Source organism: Dioscorea cayenensis, chromosome 6, assembly GCF_009730915.1.
Source record: "Dioscorea cayenensis subsp. rotundata cultivar TDr96_F1 chromosome 6, TDr96_F1_v2_PseudoChromosome.rev07_lg8_w22 25.fasta, whole genome shotgun sequence".
NCBI classification, from domain to species: Eukaryota; Viridiplantae; Streptophyta; class Magnoliopsida; order Dioscoreales; family Dioscoreaceae; genus Dioscorea; species Dioscorea cayenensis.
The window spans coordinates 19,887,007-19,905,779 of record NC_052476.1 but is presented as its reverse complement, the minus strand read 5'-3'; the positions used below and the strand labels follow the sequence as shown (position 1 = coordinate 19,905,779).

At 33.5% G+C, this 18,773-nt stretch overlaps 3 protein-coding genes across 4 annotated transcripts; 2 read left to right on the top strand and 1 right to left on the bottom strand.

The window, feature by feature from the left end:
• Positions 1 to 384: 384 nt before the first annotated feature.
• Positions 385 to 4,287, top strand: LOC120263866 (GDP-L-galactose phosphorylase 2-like). 2 transcript variants are annotated; one of them, XM_039271838.1, is made up of 8 exons: positions 385 to 422; positions 1,103 to 1,599; positions 2,444 to 2,565; positions 2,644 to 2,703; positions 2,789 to 3,019; positions 3,109 to 3,291; positions 3,536 to 3,790; positions 3,921 to 4,287. In XM_039271838.1, exons 2-8 carry the CDS (start codon positions 1,509 to 1,511, stop codon positions 4,116 to 4,118), a joined length of 1,140 nt encoding a protein of 379 aa, XP_039127772.1. In that variant the 5' UTR covers positions 385 to 422; positions 1,103 to 1,508; the 3' UTR covers positions 4,119 to 4,287. The 2 variants fall into 2 exon arrangements, with proteins under 2 accessions (XP_039127772.1, XP_039127773.1); XM_039271839.1 differs by lacking the exon at positions 385 to 422 and adding an exon at positions 481 to 619.
• A 541-nt stretch (positions 4,288 to 4,828) lies between these two features.
• LOC120263529 (photosystem II 10 kDa polypeptide, chloroplastic) lies at positions 4,829 to 7,110 on the bottom strand. Its single transcript, XM_039271470.1, has 5 exons — positions 6,916 to 7,110; positions 6,119 to 6,177; positions 5,926 to 5,981; positions 5,466 to 5,518; positions 4,829 to 5,057 (listed from the first exon to the last, which is right to left on the bottom strand). Exons 1-5 carry the CDS (start codon positions 7,064 to 7,066, stop codon positions 4,963 to 4,965), a joined length of 414 nt encoding a protein of 137 aa, XP_039127404.1. The 5' UTR covers positions 7,067 to 7,110; the 3' UTR covers positions 4,829 to 4,962.
• Positions 7,111 to 12,599: 5,489 nt separating this feature from the next.
• Positions 12,600 to 14,887, top strand: LOC120263241 (patatin-like protein 3). Its single transcript, XM_039271108.1, is given in 4 exon segments — positions 12,600 to 13,814; positions 14,241 to 14,279; positions 14,281 to 14,304; positions 14,386 to 14,887. Coding segments are annotated over 4 exon segments (1,236 nt in total). The 5' UTR covers positions 12,600 to 12,944; the 3' UTR covers positions 14,689 to 14,887.
• Positions 14,888 to 18,773: the final 3,886 nt, after the last annotated feature.

Sequence of the window (18,773 nt, the reverse complement as noted above, 5' to 3'; positions counted from 1 at the left end):
CCTTTTTTATATATTTTTTTAAAAATAAAAATGTCACATGGTTTTTAAAGACAAATTTTTAATTAATTTCTGTTTAAAACGCTAAACTTGACTGAATTTAATAATGGTTCACTTTTTCAAAAAAGTCCAAAAAAGGTCAAATAAACACAAGAATATCCGCTATCCAATTCCAGCATATATATATTAAATGGGCCCCACACAATCATCCAATCAAAATCAGCCACGTAATATCACTATAATTCTCCCATCGATTGGACCAATAAAAGTCTGCCACGTTAGTCGTTCATTTGTGTTTCCGTGTTTGGAGCTGCACATAGGATCTCATCGAGATTGGTCCCTCTCTGCCTTTTCTTATAAAAGGGAGGGACCTCTCGTTCTTCAACTACCGATGAAGCTTCTCGGAACACGCGGACCCCGATTTGGTATCCTTTCTCCTTCCCTTTTTCTCTTGATTTATGCGATTATTTCTCGTGTTATCCAGTGATTTTGTTGGATTTGAAGGAATTTATGGTCTTTGATTTGATCGCAACTCGATTCTATGAGGAATTGTGGGTTTTTGTAGATCGATTTGGTTCAAATCTAGGTTTTTTCTTGACTTTTTATGACCGGGATGGAAGAGGTGCGATAATTGGGTTCTATATGATGTTTGATCGATTGGTTGGAATTATTTGCGTTTTTTTTTGTGTTTATTGATTTTTTTCTGAAATTAGGGTTGTTCATGTGTTTTCAGATCGGAGAACTGTTTATTTTGTGGGAGGTCTTAAAAGAATGTCATTTGGATTTTTGGTGTTGATTTTTGTTTATTTGTGTATAATTTGATGGATTTGCGAGGTTTTTTCTGTTTGATTTTGTTTGCTTCTATAGTTTAGTGTCTCATTGATGGATTGGGTTTCTTGCTCCCTAATGCAGGTGGAGATTTTGGTTTTTTGATTTTCTTTTGTGTTGTGGATGTTCAATTGGTTGTTGATTTTGGCTAACTCTAGTGGAATTTTGTCTTTGAATTATTTATATGTTTAGTTATTTCCTTTAATTTGATCAGAATTTTTTTATCTTTTGTGTATCATTATTTTGATCAGAATTTGGGTTCTTGCTTATCTTGCAGAACATTTTGAGGTTATTTTGATTTGTGGAAGTCTAGGTTGAACTTGATTAGTACTGGCATTTTCAGAATCGATGAATTCTTGAGAACTTCCTTGGAAATTGTTTAAAGTAATTGGTGCTGTTGAGGAATTGCTGGTCCGGATAGGGCTGGCTTGAGTTAGCTACCACGGCTCTAAGAAAAGAAACCCGTATTCAAATTAGAAGGGGAAAAGTATGCTCGCAAGGTTTCCCTAAGTTCCTGATTGCTTCCCCTTCTTTCCACGGTGGTCGAGGTGCCCTACCTTCTGCTGGTGGGCATCCTGCAGATTTAACCTTTCTTGCGGGTGGCGGTTCAGAAGTTTGATCGGATTAAGTAGCATAGCTTTAGGTTACTACATTCTATTCTATCCGAGCACTGTGCTTATAATATGGTGACAGTAAAGCAGTTTGAAAGCGCCTACTCGTTTCTTAAATTGAACAGTACTGAGCAGCTGAAATGTCATGTTATGCCTCTCAGAGGTATGTCGGGGTTTTCAATTTTCAGTGTTGTTACTGCATTGTTTTTTTAATTTGTTCCTTTTGTTTTTGTTTTTATGATCTATTTTACTTTCAAACCTGAGGAATATTTATGTGGTTCCATGAACCACAAAAATGCTTCTTTGAGGAAATACATAGCAAATTTAATTCTTACTAGATCTGCAACTCGAGGAATTTTATACTATATAGCATTGTCTGAATAATCTGAATATCCTATCAGATACTGTAGTTAATGTCTTATGGTTTGACTTGTTGAATAGTGTTTCCTTCAAACTACTGATTATAATAAAGAAGACAAAGCCGCCAATTTTGTTAGCAAGATAAGACGTTGTATGTCATTTTGATTCATTAAGTAGTAGGGACTTTTAGTTTGTTATCCCAACATTTACTTTTGAGTGATATATCATGCTGATTATTGCATTATATAAAAGCATTGTCATGATGGAGATTTGCATAATAATGAGGTTGTTATGATTTGAGTTTGATTGAAGAATAATGTTGTTGCCTGTAGCACTTATGGAGTTGCCCCATCTAATTACACACATGCTTAGACACATATTTCTGTTTACCTTTTCTTCCATGGGAGGTTCTTTTACTAATTTCGATTTCATAGTGTCTTGATTGTTGAAAACCATTACCCTGTAAACATTGTTGCCATAAGAGTAGCTTATTTTTCCTTGTTGACAATGCTGCTCAAACTTAATGAGATGAGTGTCCTCATTAGTAATGTACAAGGGATGTCTCTGAAATATAGTTCATTTGTTCAATTCAGTCAAGAAGTGTAAAGTTGTCACTTAATTGTTTTTAATCCTTATTGAATTTCTAGGAACTAGTGCACCCCTTTACCAGTTAAGGGAATCTTTTTCCATAGAAACTGGTGCCAATGGGGACTTTTTATCCAATGCTGAAGAGGGACAGAATCTACTTGGCACACTCCTCCTTGCTCAGGTACATCACCTCTCGGAATGATTTGTTTACTTGCTTTTAAAGAGAATCTGTATTTATTTAATACTCTAACCTTGAAAGTGGGAGGATCGTGCATGGAAGGGTCAGCTCAACTATGATGTTACCAACTGTGAGACTAAGGTGCTTTTTCAGTGTTTACTGTTGAACATCCATTGTTTAGGTTTTTCCTGCAGTTTGTAGGGAGCTGTTTCTGTTGCCAATGCAGGTGATTTCTGGTGGGAAGAAGTTCATTGCGCAGTTAAATGAGCAATGGAGTTCAACCTCTTTGGCTTTATTTGAGAATGCAGACAACCAACTATTGGGATCATCAAGAATGACCAATGTCAAAATCTGCAGAGACAATATACTCCTTTGCATTACAAGAGGAGAAAATGCAAGCCCTGAGCTTATGCATTCGTCCATGCTGCCACAAGATGGGACCTTGGTCTTTGTTAATGTAAGCAATAACTTGATGTGTTTATTTCTCATATGAGTCGAGCTGACCTTTTAAGTTCTGTTTCTGATTGATTTTGATTCTCCTTGCAGGTCAACCCAATTGAGTATGGTCACATCTACTTGGTTCCATATAAATTTTATAATCCGTCAAAGATATTGGACAAAGAATCACTAGAATATATCAACGAGATAGCTATTGAGTTAGATGACTGCTTCTTCCGTATGTTCTATGATTATGCACCTCTTGTGAATCCAAGTGCCGTATATTTTCAGGTAATAATCTTACTAACTTCTAAAATTATATTCCAAGTACTTTTGAAACTGTAGTTTCACTGAATTAAGATACAAACTTCCTCTAATAATCGATGCTCTCAATTATTCGCAAGCCAGTTTTGATTGTTAATACTTGCCTTGCACATGCATTATCCATTCTGTTTAACATTGTTCACTGATATCTAAAACTGAGAAATTGTCAATACTGTCCTGTTTATGCTCATAATTTCCTCTTCCTCTCCAGGCCAATTTCTTTGCAAGTGTTTTACCCGTGGAACTTGGGGAGCTGATCCCTGTATATGGTGATCCACTTGATGGAGGGATCCAAATATGTGAGGTTGCTGGATATCCCATTAAAACCTTGGTCTTCATGAGCAGGGACAACCCCAAATTACTGGCAAGAGTCATGTCAGAAATATGTTCTGTTCTCCAAGATCGCGATGCTGTGTTCAGTCTGCTAATCTCAGACCGCGCCCGTAAATTCTTCTTGTTCCCTCAGGTATTTAAAAGCATAAACAGTTTGGCTTTTTTTTTCATCAAAATTTTACTAAATCCACTTCAACATGTAGTTCTGTTAGTTGATATGGAATTCTCAAACGTGGTTTAACCGTCTGTATGTTGTGCACAAGGTCGAATCATCATCTGCTACCAATCATCTGTCGGCCTGGGAATGTGGAGGCTACTTCATATTCAACACAGTCACCAAATTTGATGATGTCTCCGAGGAGGATATCTTTAATCGATTGGCTTCCGTTTCACTTGATGACCAAGATTTCCAAACCCTGAAGCAGCAAAGCTGCTGCATTGCAAACAAGGTATTTCCTTGAGATGAATTCATTCTACCAGGTCTACTTAGTTTCTCTCTCTCTCTGTATTTACAGAGAGTTCCATCTCTTTAAGTTTCTCTTGTGTGATTTGTAAGTCTTGTTAGCTATGAAGCCTATTTACCATGTGGACTTCTCATGGTGTACTAAAATAGGTTCAATAATTAGTCCCTACCCAATTTCATATATATATATATATATATATATATATGAGAATCTGTTACCTAAGGACTAGCTGTGATCAGTCTGATGACATTTCAGGCCTGTGATGAATAATATATGAATGATAAATGAAAATTGTAAATAGTCATATACATGTTAAATATTTGATAAAAGTGAATAACTTATAACTTTGCTAAAGAAAGGAAAGATGGTTACATGATCATCCTACAAGCTATAAAACATAAAAATAAAACTTACCATAGAGGTGTTTAAAACTATAAACAAGGTAAAAACATGTGACAGGCTCGAGATAACCAGAGGGATTATCTATTTAAAGTCGTATAACCGAGAGAGTTAAGAGTTTAGCTAGCACTAGGGTTAGCCATTGTTTTCTTCACGGCATTCCCGATCTCATTACCAATCTCATTACCACGGTAATATATCATTATTGCGAATCAATTATTTAGTATATTTATACATATACTTTTGTAATTATAAATTTTACTTGAGTTTATATGCAGCCCCTGCACACACGGGTGTACATAAACAAATAGATAATATGTGATTTATTTGATTATGTCCAAGTCTTTACATTGCGAGGATGCTAATTGCATTGAAAATTCAAATTACATATTAGAAAAAGAAGAAGAAGAAGAAAGAGGAGTTCAAAGTAGAGAAACATTATCTACTGTGCCAAGGCACTAGTATTGTAGACAAGTAGAGCACCTCCTGCTAGAAGTCCAGCAAGAGTCACTGCCCATATCAATAGCCCTGTTGTTCCTGCATTTCCATTCATTCATTCCTTCCATTATCATTACTAATTTTTAAATAATAATAATAATAATCTATATATATATTATTAAAATTTTTTTAATAACATTTAAATTTTTATTTATATTAATAATTAAAAAACTATTAGTTATACATAATTATTTATATAATAAATGTCTATAAAACCTTTAAAATCTAAGATAATTTATACAATAGGAGTTATTTAATTATTTTATTTTATATATGATATTGTTTCAAAACTCTTCACAAAATTTTAAAATCTCCTTACTAATAATAATAATAATAATAATAATAATAATAATAATTGATGTTTTTATTTTAATTGATTATATGTCTTTTTTTAATTTTTTTTATTTGTTTTGTTTTTTTAATGCGTGTGTGTGATTGATCACTTACCTCCTACGTAGACATCACCACTTGGAGACCATTCATCCGGTGAATAAATTGGACTGCAAATTGTACAAAATTTTCCGTCAAAAAACTATACAAGGGAAATGTTAATGTTTCTTGTTTTCTAATGAAAAAAGTTTATTTGGAGCAACATGTTATTTAAAGATTGAACTAATTGAATCTAGTAGCAATAATCATTCCAACTGCTTTTACATTATAAATAGGTACTTGGCACCGTTTCATGTTTTTTAATTTAAAACAAGGACTGTTTTGCTAGCATGTCTTCTTTCATCTATATTTTGGAAAAAGAAAATATCCGAGTTATGATATATTTATCTTTTTTATAAAATTTTTAAATTGATTTGTTAATATATAAACAAGCAAATATGGTTTTTTCCCCCTGAAAAGACAACCATATATATATATAAATATTTTTTTTTTGGTTCATTAAAATATAATAATATACCTGTAACCATCCACATTAGCTCCGTATTTGTCCGCAAATTGGTAGACACCTTTGCCCTGTATACATTCAAACCAATTCATGTGCAGCAATATATAAAACAAAATTCACTATGGTGTCTGTAATTTAATATATATATAATGAAATTAAATTGATAAAAAGAATAAAAGAGACTGAAAGATGAGTAATAATGAACCTTTTGCTTCCTTCCAGAAGCATCTAATCCACCAGGCAAATCCATCCCCCCTCCGGGTCCTGCAAAATTATTGCTTATTTTTATTTTGCTCAAGAACATCATCCTGGTTTTATTGATTGATTTCAAAAATAAAAAAAATAAATAATAAATAATAATAAATTATTCTACTATTGAAGCCATTCATCTAAATCTCAACTATATTTGTACTCTAATTTCGGACTACAATTTAACACTCTTGAATGCCTCTTTTGTCATGCTACCGTACTAGATTTAAGCTAAAAAAAAAAAGTTTTATATTGTATGTATGTATGTAAATTTCATGGTCATGTTGTATAAATGAAAGCAAACATCAAACAAGAATAACAGAGCATCAATTGATCATTAACCCCTTTCAAGTAAAACCTAAACCAATTGTAGAATGAATCATCCAATGAAAAACTTGAACAAAAGTTCAACTATGATATTATCTCCTATAAACTAAAACTTCCACCAATTATAGAACAGATCAAAGTCTTCAATGTATGTTTAGAAATAAAAATACATATAGACATAGCAAAAGCAAAGAAATTCTACTAAAGCTCTCAAACTCATCAAGTATATATATATATATATCATTAATCACCATGTTACAGAGAATTCTAATATTTCTGGTACTCTAGCTAAACAGAAAGTGGAATGCAAAAGAATACAAGACAAACAGAACATCAAAAAACCTCATCAATTATAGAAAGAAAGATTAATTCATGTTTAGAAATTAGAATAAATAAGAGTTAAATCTGGTTTCTAGTGTTACTAACCATAAGGTTGGGATGTTTTGATCTTCTTGACACTAGCTTGGACATTGAGTCTGGAGGAGGGTCTTACCAGTGAAGGGATACCCTTCAACTGTGACCTTCCAATAACTGGAGATGGCTTCAGTGCCAAAGCTGACATTACAGAGGTTGCCATTCTCCACTACTCTCTCTATCTCTATGTGCCTTCCTACACATCCTTGCAAGGTATGCAGATAATATGAAGTGAGAGAGTGATTGCTTACCTGACACATGGCGCTTCCTATGTGGTTGGATCATGATATGGTGTTGCAAAACCTTATCTCTTCTTGGGAATTTTCAGTGGTCACCTATTTTTCAGTAATTATAATCAATAATCAGAGGATGATACATAACCTGAAAGCAAAAATGGATATTTCTCATTACTTGTTTTTATACTACTGGTCATGAAAAATCAGTGTTTGGTTCTTTCTATTCAGGTGGAGATATAATTCTATTTGATGAGATTTTAACCATTTACATGTTTAAGTACAAGATTATAAGATAAATAAAAAATGTTTAAGCGTCAGATAATATTCCAGCACATTCATTGTAATTAGTAGTAAATTTTATTGGATCACAATGGTAAACTGAAACAATTAATTTAAGTTGAAAACTAAAGAGGACTTTATCATTAAGAGGAAAAAAACAATCAGGAACTTGGGGAGAAGTTATGTTGCATAGGTTTCAAACTAAATTTCTTATTTGTGACAAAATTCCATCAGACAAAGAGAACAATATCCAAATATTGGTAAATAGCTAGGAATGATAGTATTTATGGGTTTGGCGAGTACTCGATCTATCTGAACCTAATAGAACTTGTTTACAAGTTTGAGATTTAAAATTAAAGCCCAGGTAGAGTCGGAATGAATTTGGGATTTGAATCTTGGGTACCCAAAAAAGAGAACCCATATGTAGATATATATATATATATATATATAAAACAATTAAATAAATATTCCATATATCTACATAATATATATATATATATATATCTAAAGCACATAAAGGTATATATCGATATTGAATACTTAATTAATTACTATTACTATTTGAAAGCCTTTCACCATGTTACTTTAATATAAACATTTACCTTCGTTTATTTTTTATATTATTACTTATTCAAATCTTGTAGTGATTTTCTCATATTTGACTCAATTTTTTTTAAAAAAAATTTATCTCTTGTCTTCCGGTCGACCAAGGGAGAGTGATCATGGCTTAGAACTCATGTTGATTTGTTTGATCTGAGATGATCTAATTTTTTTACATTAACAAATATTCAAATATTTAATTATTATATATATCGTCGTCCAATCTGATTTCTACTAGCACCTTCACAAAAAATCTATAAAAAACCAAATAGCATTTCCTTTGTCTCTCTCTATTTCTAACTTTTTCCCAACTGCATATGTTATTAATGTCAGCAATTGACATATCCTCTTTCTCTGTATGTATATGTATATGTATATATTTGTTTATGTAAAAACATTTTGTTAAGTTATTTTTTAAAAAGATTTTGAAGACCAATGTATTAAAATTCACTAAGATTATGACTATGATTATTTAAAATGAATTAATACTAATTTTGTGAATACATATGGTTAATTCTGCTAATTTAAATATCAAATGGAACGGGTTTAGCGGGTTTGGGATAAGTTTGGGATGGCACAGGTTTGGGAATTTTAAGATAAAAATTATAGACAGATAAGTTTGGATATAATAATTTTAAACAGGTTTTGGTTTGAGAATTATAATTTTTTATATGCAATAGGGATTACCTCTATTTTTCCAAGTGCTCCAAATTCCTTGAATTTTGAATAATTATTATTTGGTTCAGAACAATTGTAACCCTATTAATGAACAACAGGATTTAAAAAAAAAATATTTTTTTGGAATTTTACAAGATTTATGATGTTAAAATAAAGGGACTTAGAAGTAAAACAAAAGCCCTATGAACTAATAAGCAATTTACTCAGTATACACACACACACACTAAGGCCTGTGGTAGATTCACTAATTTATTCTTAAAATCCCATACTCATAACTACTAGTATGTCCAACTCCTAAAATTGTACTTGTATATGTACCAAGTTATGACCTTAAAATCTTACAACATGACAAATTCTCATCTACAGACCCTATAGTTTGAATTATTGAGTTTTCATTCACATAAAATGGCACCTAATTTAGTTTATCACAAACACAAAACAAGTCTTCATAGATATCTAGAAGCTTGCCGAGCTATATCAAATTTCCAAATCATAAACCTTTGACTTGGTAAAACAAATAAGTTCCACATGTGATATAATCCATATCAACCCAAGTCCAAACCGTATATTAATAACACTACTTTTGAAGTAATCATTCTAACTTAAAAAATATCCTTTCTATTATAAACTGGGAAGAGACATGTTCATTAATTCCAGCCACAACAACTACAGACTGGATATATTATTATACAAACCAGTAAAGAACTTCATAGAAGCATCCTTGAAGTCAAACAATGCATGCACCGGTATGCACGCACACAACACACGTGTGAGAGAGCACAAAGCCAAAAGCAAAGACAGATTCCAAACATCTTTCAAGGTCCATCCATGGTGGGTAACATAAAATATGTGTGACCTTTTGGGATGTGATAGGCATATGGGGTCCCCCTTTGTTAATTTATGGGTTGGGTTATGATGGCCTGGAAGCTAATGATGAGCTCGTCGGTGTGTACGTGCATGGCATGCATGCATGCATGCATACATGGATGGCTGTTATGCCACCGTACGTACGTGCACCGCTGCACGGATCAACTTAGTATCTTTGCTCCAGCTAAGAGCAAAGCTGGCTACTAGACCATTTTTAAAGTTGGTAAAAGCTAGAGGGTGTTGTACTGTCAAAACGGTGTTTGATGAGATGTTTCTCCTGCCATGTATTGATGTCTCTGTAGAAGGACATCAAGATTCCCTTGAATTCAATTGCCATCTTTAATGCAAGGTCCCTTAGGAGCAGTATTAACTGTGGATGTGGGACACCTAAATAATTATTTCAATTTCATGGTGACAAATGTAAAGAGATGAGTAAATCTCAATAGAAAAAGGAATTCAGGAGAGTTAAGGGGGGGTTTTGGAGACCTTGTCCTCTAGACTCAAGTCTAGTCAAACAGATAAATGAGATAAAGAAAGGTTGATTGTTTATTAATTGGACAAACATGACAAGCTAACAGATAAGGTACTCTTCTCTTATGGATGAAGAGAATGATAGATATGAAGATATATATAAAAATAAATGAATTTGGTGGATAACTTCTGACATTCAAGTATTTGAATAAAAGCACCTAAATGACATGTCTTTAATTACTATAAACCCTAAACTCTAAAGCATGTCTTTCCTTCTGAGATAGAGACAAGGTCACTCACTTTCAACCTACAGTAATAACTTAATAAAATTTTCCTTGAATGACCTACATTGGATTCTCCATAACAATCACTTGGCGTTATCGCCTTGACTTGCAGATATACCAATCACCAAAACCACAAGTTTTACATAGTTTATGTTGACATATTTGGATTCATATACACACATACAGGCCATGATTTTCAACCTTTAGCCTGTGTGATCTTTGTCGCCCCCTGCTGTTCCACTGTGAACATGCTTACAACTTTCATGTTTGTGTGTAAAAGTAAAACTAAGATGAATGAAATCAAAACCAAGATATATATAGCTGACCCACAAAGATTATTTTTTTGCCACATCTCCCTGTTTTCCAACTATAATATCCAACTTCCATCAATGCGATAAATCCTATAGTATATATGTTTAGGGATAAAATTTTCATTGGATGCTCTATGAAAAACTGTTTAGCATTTGATCTATAGTACATCAAACAATATGTGCCGACACTCAACTAGTTGATGTACCGCAAGGGAAAGGTACAGGGAATGAGAGAAGATCCTTTGTACTGGTGCAGCTGGAGGAAAAGACACACATGGCAACTTGCAGATCTTTGAAGAACTGCCAATTTTCTCAGATCTTAACCAGGTTTTGGGAATGTTCATTAATGGTTTACAATGCCGGTTAATTAACAGCTGCACTGGATTTGCATTGATTGAAGAATCAGAGTAGTTGATGAGCATTCATGGTCTGATTTGTATTATAATCAAACTTGGTCCCTAGGAACAATAAAATGCTACAGAGGCAAGTTGGTTGGCATAGCTGGATCAATTGTCATTAACCCAAATAGAAGGCTTTTAACCTTCTGATTTATATAGAGACCAAGAGTAGAAATTTTCTGCCCCTATTCTTAAATCAGTTAAGTTGCCTTACTAGCTATTAGATCACCAAACTATGCAAAGTATATATTTCTTTTTCGGAAAAGAACCTTAAAGAAAGCTGGTGACTAGCATTGAATATTTCACAGTAATGAGGATGAAGACACATAATATGAGAGAGAGAGAGAGAGTGGCCCATGAAGACAATGACTGCGTGCTTAAAGGGATGCCACATCTCTAATGAAAACAAAGTTGGATATACAAAAATATAACAATCCTTATCTAAGGGTATAAAAATAATGAGCCCATGCTTGCTAGTGCAACCACAAGGAGATGATTAAAATACATAGGAATAAAGCGGTTGTCTTGGCAAAACACTATGTCTAGTGCCAACCTTCAGGCCTGGGACAAGCAGGACATACGTTTGGTGATTAGAGGCTTAATGACCTTGATTATTGGCTAAACCAACTTATGTTGAATGATTAGGAGTCTTAACTACTAGGAATGAGTAGGTTGATGCAATGTGAGGACAAAGGTAAAGACAAGGATGATTAAAGAAAGACAGAGCAAATGGCAGATGAGTGGATACCATGTCAGTGTTGCAGACATGGTAGAATAAATATCCATTGTTTGTGGGACTTCTTAATTTTGTATACATTGTTTATCCAAAGCATCATAATTGCTAGTCAATTAAGATAATCTATTATCAAGAATTAGGTTGCCTCTGCACTTCCATCTTTGCTTAATAAATATGACAGTTTAGTTCCCCAATTCCTCCCTCAGAGGTTCTATATTTGCAACTTCGATATAACTAAGAATATAAATCAAATTTACCTCTATAAGGTCCTTATTACTATTTTGTTTCTTGGCCCAAAAAGGTTTTCACATGTAATTACCAAATTTTATTATCAAATCACAGCCAAAAATTCAATTTTACATCCTAAAACATAATGATTTCACTGGTAGTAAACAAAAATGGAAACAATAATAATAATATATTTAGCAATCTAATAAATGCTCCTTAATAACACAAATTTCTAGAAATTCTCCAAGAAAAATTTACTTCAAAATTTTTCCTAATCGAAAGAGGTCTGCACATGTAATTACCAGTTTCTACTCTCAAATAATAACAGCCAACATTTCACACGTAGTAAGCAAATAAATCTAACAATCTAAATACTTGCTCATCAAAAACAATAAAAATATACCTCCAAAATTAACAAATCCCATCATTAAACATCACTAAAAAAATTCAATTTTTATCCTATCAATCATATTAATTTTCACGCATATCAAGCAAAATCTAGATATAATGGCAAATCTGGCACTCTAATAAATGCTAATTAATTAATAACACTAAAATATCAATGGATTCTCAGAGCGAAGTAAAAAGAAAGAGGTTAGAACTCACTGGTTTTCATCCAGAAAGGAATCAAGATCCGCGATTTGGTGTACTCTAATGCCCCACACGTGTCCCACTGCTCCATTCTCCACCGTTCGATCTTCTCCTTCTCCGTCGGTGCCTCCGTCCACATGCTTTTCGGCGCCCCTTATTCCTCGCCATTTCCTCGCTAAGGGCTTTCCCGTCATTTCGCCTGCCGATCACGAGCGAAGACTAACGTGCGCTCCTCCCTCTCCCCGCTAAAATGCGCTCCTTCTTCTCCACTATATGAACTCACCTCCATCCATGGCTTCTCTCCATCTCCATCCTCATCTCCATTGAGCTTTGAACATCGAGATTGTACTCCAAACTCTCTAATGGCAGCTTGGATCGACCCTAGCATCGACATGGACAAGCTGAGCTATGAGATCTTCTCCATTCTCGAGACCAAGTTCCTCTTCGGCTACGACGACGCCAAGCTGCTTTCGATCGCCAGAAGCCCTCCAGAAACTCCGACGAAGATCAACGAGGACGACCAAGGCAAGGTGCGGATCCTCTCGATAGACGGCTGCGGCGACTCCGATGGCCTCCTCGCTGCCGCCGCCCTAGCCCAGCTTGAATCCTCTCTCCGCCGCTGCTCCGGCGACCCCTCCGCCCGCATCGTCGATTTCTTCGACATCGCCGCCGGATCAGGCACCGGCGGCGTCCTCGCTGCCATTCTCTTCTCCAACCCCAACCTCTCCGCCGCCGATGCCCTCGAGCTCCTCGCCAAGCACCACAAGAAGATCGCCAGCCTCTCCTCGAAGAAGAGCGGCTTCAGAGCGATGATCACCGGCTGTGGGAGTGGAATATTCCGGCGAATCTTCGGAGATTCCACGATGAAGGAGGCGGCGAAGCCGCTGCTGATCCCATGCTACGATCTGGAAACGGGGGCGAGCTTCATGTTCTCTAGGGCGGACGCTGTCGAGATGGACGGCTACGATTTCATGATGCGAGACGCGTGCGAAGCTACATGCGCGGGAAATCGATCGGTCAGGATCACATCTATGGATGGGCGCACAAAGATCGCAGCCGTTGGTGCCGGCGCCGCTGGGATGGGAAACCCTGCAGCGGCGGCGATCACGCACGTGCTGAATAACAAGCAGGAGTTCCCACGTGCCAACGGGTTCGAGGACCTTCTCGTGCTTTCCATCGGTGTTGGCAATGGCGGCTCCCCGCCGTCAAACGCTAACGGCGCCGCCGACATGGTACGGACGGAATATTTATTAAAAGAAATAAACTCTTCTTTTATTTATTTATTTTATTATTATTTTTCATATATACACTTTGAATTACTTTGAATTCACATTACCATTCTCTGCAAAGTTTATATTTAATTAATACTTCGGCATTTATTATTAATTCAGAATTTGCAGGGCCGTGCGCGTTAATGTATTTTTAATTTTTAATTTTTTTAAAAAAAACACAATTCCGTACAAGAGACTTTGAAAATTATTTTCAAAACATGCTGCATTTGAAGTTTGGCAAATATTTCGCATTTTATAATATTGCAATAAATATATAATTTTCTGGTCTAAATATAAAGTATTTTTTTAATTTTAAAATATTCCTATTTTCTTAATCCTAATTGAAAATTTAATACATTTAAACTGACGATAATGGCCTCGTTACAGGTCGATCAAGCTGTGGCGATGGCATTCGGACAGAACAGGGACAACGAACTATGTTCGCATACAGGTTGGTAATAATAAATATTCCCAAAGGGTATTTTTGTAAAAAAATAATAATAAATAATAAACCTTATCGGATCTTTTTCAGGCAAACGGGTTGAAACCCGGTAAGACAAAGGAAGCGAAGGTGGCGGCGGCGATTGAGGCGTTGAAGGAGCGGAACATGGTGTCAGTGTTGTTCCGCGGGAGCAAGTTATCGGCGGAGAGCAACGCCGAGAAGCTAGAGATGTTCGCCGGCGAGCTGATCGGAGAGCAGGAGCGGCGGAAACGGAGCAAATCACCGACGGTGGTCATAAAGCAGGCAATGACGCCGAGGACTTCATCGGCGACGACGACGTCCACCACCGCCACCTCTTGCTCATCCTCCATGATGACGTCATCTTCTCTTTAATGACGTCATTATTATTAATTGTCTTTTTTTAAAAAAATTTGATTTTTAATTTTTAAATATTTTTTTTTTTGGGAAAGAAGAGCTCGCCCCGCCTGAGACAAATGAACGGTCAGGATGCAGTGAGGAGAGCCATGATTGATGGTCAAGATTGGCGTGTGGACCATGAGTGTGTTGAGAGACTTGAGATTGTGTATAAAGAGTCTTTAAATATATGTATTATATTGTTTTTTTTTTAAAAAAAATATATGTATTATATTGTTTTTTTTTTTTTTAGTTTATTATCCCGGTCAAGAAGGGGTTTAAGTGATAACTAATGTTTATAAGTTATGGTGCTTTGTAATCTATATATATATATATGTAATGTATATGCTAATTGGATTTTTAATCCAAATTGTTTAAAAATGTATGCATTATGAACATTGATGTTTTTAGTCATTTATGTGTTGCTTCTTATCGCATTATTTAAGTTGTTAAATTTTTGAGATGAGCAGTAGTAACTGTTTTTCTTCGCTTTTTAGCAAAGATGGAAGAATGAATTTTCTCCCACCATGTCCACTTTATGATACGTAAAAAAAAAAAAAATTCTTTATAAATAAAAATATATTTAGATATTTGTAGATCAACATTGGATTTAAATTCAATGATTTTGTTATCGCACATGTTAACTATAGTGTGTGATGAACAATGCACAATATTTAATGCATTGATAGTCATTCAATCGTTGATCTAAACAATGGTTGTGCGATCTAGACCGTCCAAGCTCATTCGCATTCTTTAAAAAAATAAAAAAAAACACCTTAAATCTATTCATCCAAAAAAAAGTACAATAGTTTTGGCACAATTTGAACTGTAGCAACAGTAGTTTTACTGTTGATTGACATACTTGTAATAAGTAGGTTTGGTAAGTATCTTGTTAGGAATAGGTAAGTTTGGTATTTGTCATGTCTACTATATGATAGTTTGGTATATGTCATATCATGAATAGCATGACATGACTTAAGGGTTAAGTCTTGGAGCCTATATAAGGCCTATTGGTTTGTAAGGAGTGGGCATCCTTACCCACATCCATCCTTGGCATTGTAATAAAATTTCATCCTTTGTATCTCATCCCTCTCACCCAATGCAATAAAGAAAGTCCTTTTGTTTATAATTCTCCATCCTTTTCATTTATGCTTTCTTCTCTCTAACTCTCTAAGCAAGCTTCTGCTCTAACCGTTACTTCACCCCGGATGACCCCGACATCCAGAGTAAGTTGAACGGCATCCCCGACATCCACGTCTTCGTCCCCGAGGCGCTGGCGCTGGTGCTCATGTACATATTTAATCCTCCACTTTTTATATCTCTATTATTTGTTCTTTCGCTAGACATTCATAGCACTCCTCTTCTTTGTTCTCTATATACATTTGTAGAACATCCGTAATTTATGTTTTGACATATATATATATATATATATATATATATATATATATGGAATTCAAGTAATTCTAAGAGTCAAAAACCAATATTTAATATTATTATTAAATATTAAAAAATAGTTAAAATCCACATGCAGATTAGAAAGATTTCAGATAAAGCATGATATTAGTTATTTTCAATTTTGACTCCCTCTTTTCCCGAATTCATGTCAAAGGTGTTAGGTATAAGATTAACCATATATATATATAATATATATAGCAGCTTAAATTATATAAATATTTAGCTCAAAGATATTTTTATAAAAAAAAATAATTTTTACTCCACTAATTCTCTCATGCATCACATCACATGTTAGAGATAAACCTCACTATGCAACTCTAGAAGAGAGAACAAGAATTATTTTTCACATAAAACTCTAAAAAAAAATTAAAAAAGTGAATTATAATCTGAAAAATTTGAACTCGAGATATTTCAATCACTAGTGAGTTAGTAAAAAAAAAAATTAGACGCTTGTCATCTATTAGTTAAAAAATAAAATAAAATTTATAAATTTTTTTTTACTAAAATATTAATAAAAATATTAAAAAATAAATTTATTATCTCATCTTCCTATAACATCCCTTATTTAAGAAAGAGGGAGCAATGAAAACTTAGCCAGCTTCTCCTATCTCTATGTTCAAAAATCACCACATTTGATTAGTGAAAGGTATAATTATTATTTAACATTTAAAACATTAATCACTGGTAAATATTCATGATTAATAAAACATTATTTTATTTAAATTGCAAAATATCTCATTTCATTTGTCTATCTCAACTATTTCATGATTAGATTTTTTTAAAAACATGTAATTTATTTTGTTCATTCATTTATTTGAAGATTGTATTAATGTGACAGTGATGAGAATAATGTATTTAAACATATTTATAGAGTTAAATTAAAAAATATATATTTTTTTTTAAATAGTTATGTTAGACGGATAATGTAAGATAATTTTTTTTAAAATATATAAATAAAATGGGATTGGGGGAATATTTTTTTTGGAAGGTTCCAAACAAACCAAATTAAATTGTAGAACAGTTTCTTGTTGTATCTTTCCTGCATTAATGATGTATTCCAATGTTGCTGACTTGAATCTTGGAACTTCACATGAAGAAAAATGTTGCAATCAAAGCAAAAATAAATATAAGGAACTCATTATTTGAATTTTAAAGGGTCATAAATTGTTCAAAAAGTTTACTTCTAGCCCTTGCATGTATAAATCTTGGGGTTTCATCAACTTTTTCAAATAAATAAATAAAATTCAATAAATAAATAAATTGATAAATTACTATTATATATATTGAGAAAAATTGAATCAACCATAACATATATATATATATATATATATAATGTAGGTCATGCGGTGCATTTTTTTTTTAACAAATAAGGGATATCGCCTCTATTTAAAGGATTGTCTGAGGAATAAATAAGTTCGGAGGTGCATCAGTGGCTTACTAATCTCCAAAAAAAAAAAATTTTTGCCATATAATTTTGGAGAAATGAAACCACTGTTTCTCCTACAGCGTATTGATAAACAATATTATCTCCAACTCTTCAAGTGTATATTATATGAACTGTACAAAATAGTATTATTATGGAAAGAATTCAAACTTTTGCCTTCCTTTTTACACTCATGTGTCATACGGCCATTGTATTAAAGAAGTTGAAATATATGTTCAAATATTAAAAAAAAAAATACAATGCAGAAAAGTTAGATACATATAAAACTACGAAAACTAACTAGACATAATCCATAGTTAAAAGAAAAGGAAGTGAAGAATCAAGACAGCTAGAGTTTCTTAAAAAATGATCACCTAAAATTAATCATCTCTGTGCCTATAATTACTCCGTTGCACTAGAGAGATAGGGTTGTTTGATTGGAAAGCAAGAGACTCCACCATCAAGAGGAGGCGGTGCAAAAAGAGGAAAGATTCCTCCAATTTACACACATAATCCTTGTATATTAGCCATTTTCACACAAAATTATATAATTAGTTTATGTAAAAAAAAACCTTTATACAGAGTATTAATTTTTACAATTTAGAATGTATCTATTAGGATATATATTTACATATATGGGTTTAAGTCTACACAAATATGCGAGTATGCAGATTACTGTTTAGTATTTACTAAGGATGTTTATTTACAACCGTTGAATAATAATCCAACAATTATGATTTATATAGATAATATATAAATTTAGTGTTCCTAATCAATGTATAACACAGTGTAACAATGTTTGACACTATTCAATACTGTTCATGGATGTATTTTAGCTATTAGATGATAATCCAACGGCTATTGTGGATGTCCATAGATTTGAAATCTAGGGACGCCCCTAGATGTGGGTCTTATATATATATATATATATTCTACTCATTCATATAACAAAAAAAATATTTTTTAAAAAATTGTAAATATTACTAAATAATAATACTTAGTTTATCTTGGCTTATAGGTGTGTCTATATATTTACATAAAAGAAATCATTTATTGTAAATTCAACTAATAGTTCATTCTCAACATATATATATATATATATATATATATATATGTATATATAGGTTTTCATGAAAATACGTTAAGTATAAATAGAAATATAAATTATCTACGCATAAAGAGCAAG

Bases quoted from the DNA above. Each gene is read 5' to 3' on its own strand.
- LOC120263866 (XM_039271838.1), top strand. From the start codon at position 1,509: ATGGTGACAGTAAAGCAGTTTGAAAGCGCCTACTCGTTTCTTAAATTG. The intron at 2,566-2,643 runs GTACATCACCTC...TAACCTTGAAAG, and splicing joins GCACACTCCTCCTTGCTCAG to TGGGAGGATCGTGCATGGAA. The intron at 3,791-3,920 runs GTATTTAAAAGC...GTTGTGCACAAG, and splicing joins AATTCTTCTTGTTCCCTCAG to GTCGAATCATCATCTGCTAC.
- LOC120263529 (XM_039271470.1), bottom strand. From the start codon at position 7,066: ATGGCAACCTCTGTAATGTCAGCTTTGGCACTGAAGCCATCTCCAGTT. The intron at 5,982-6,118 runs GTTCATTATTAC...GAATGTATACAG, and splicing joins CTTCTGGAAGGAAGCAAAAG to GGCAAAGGTGTCTACCAATT. The intron at 5,519-5,925 runs GTATATTATTAT...TACAATTTGCAG, and splicing joins GCTAATGTGGATGGTTACAG to TCCAATTTATTCACCGGATG.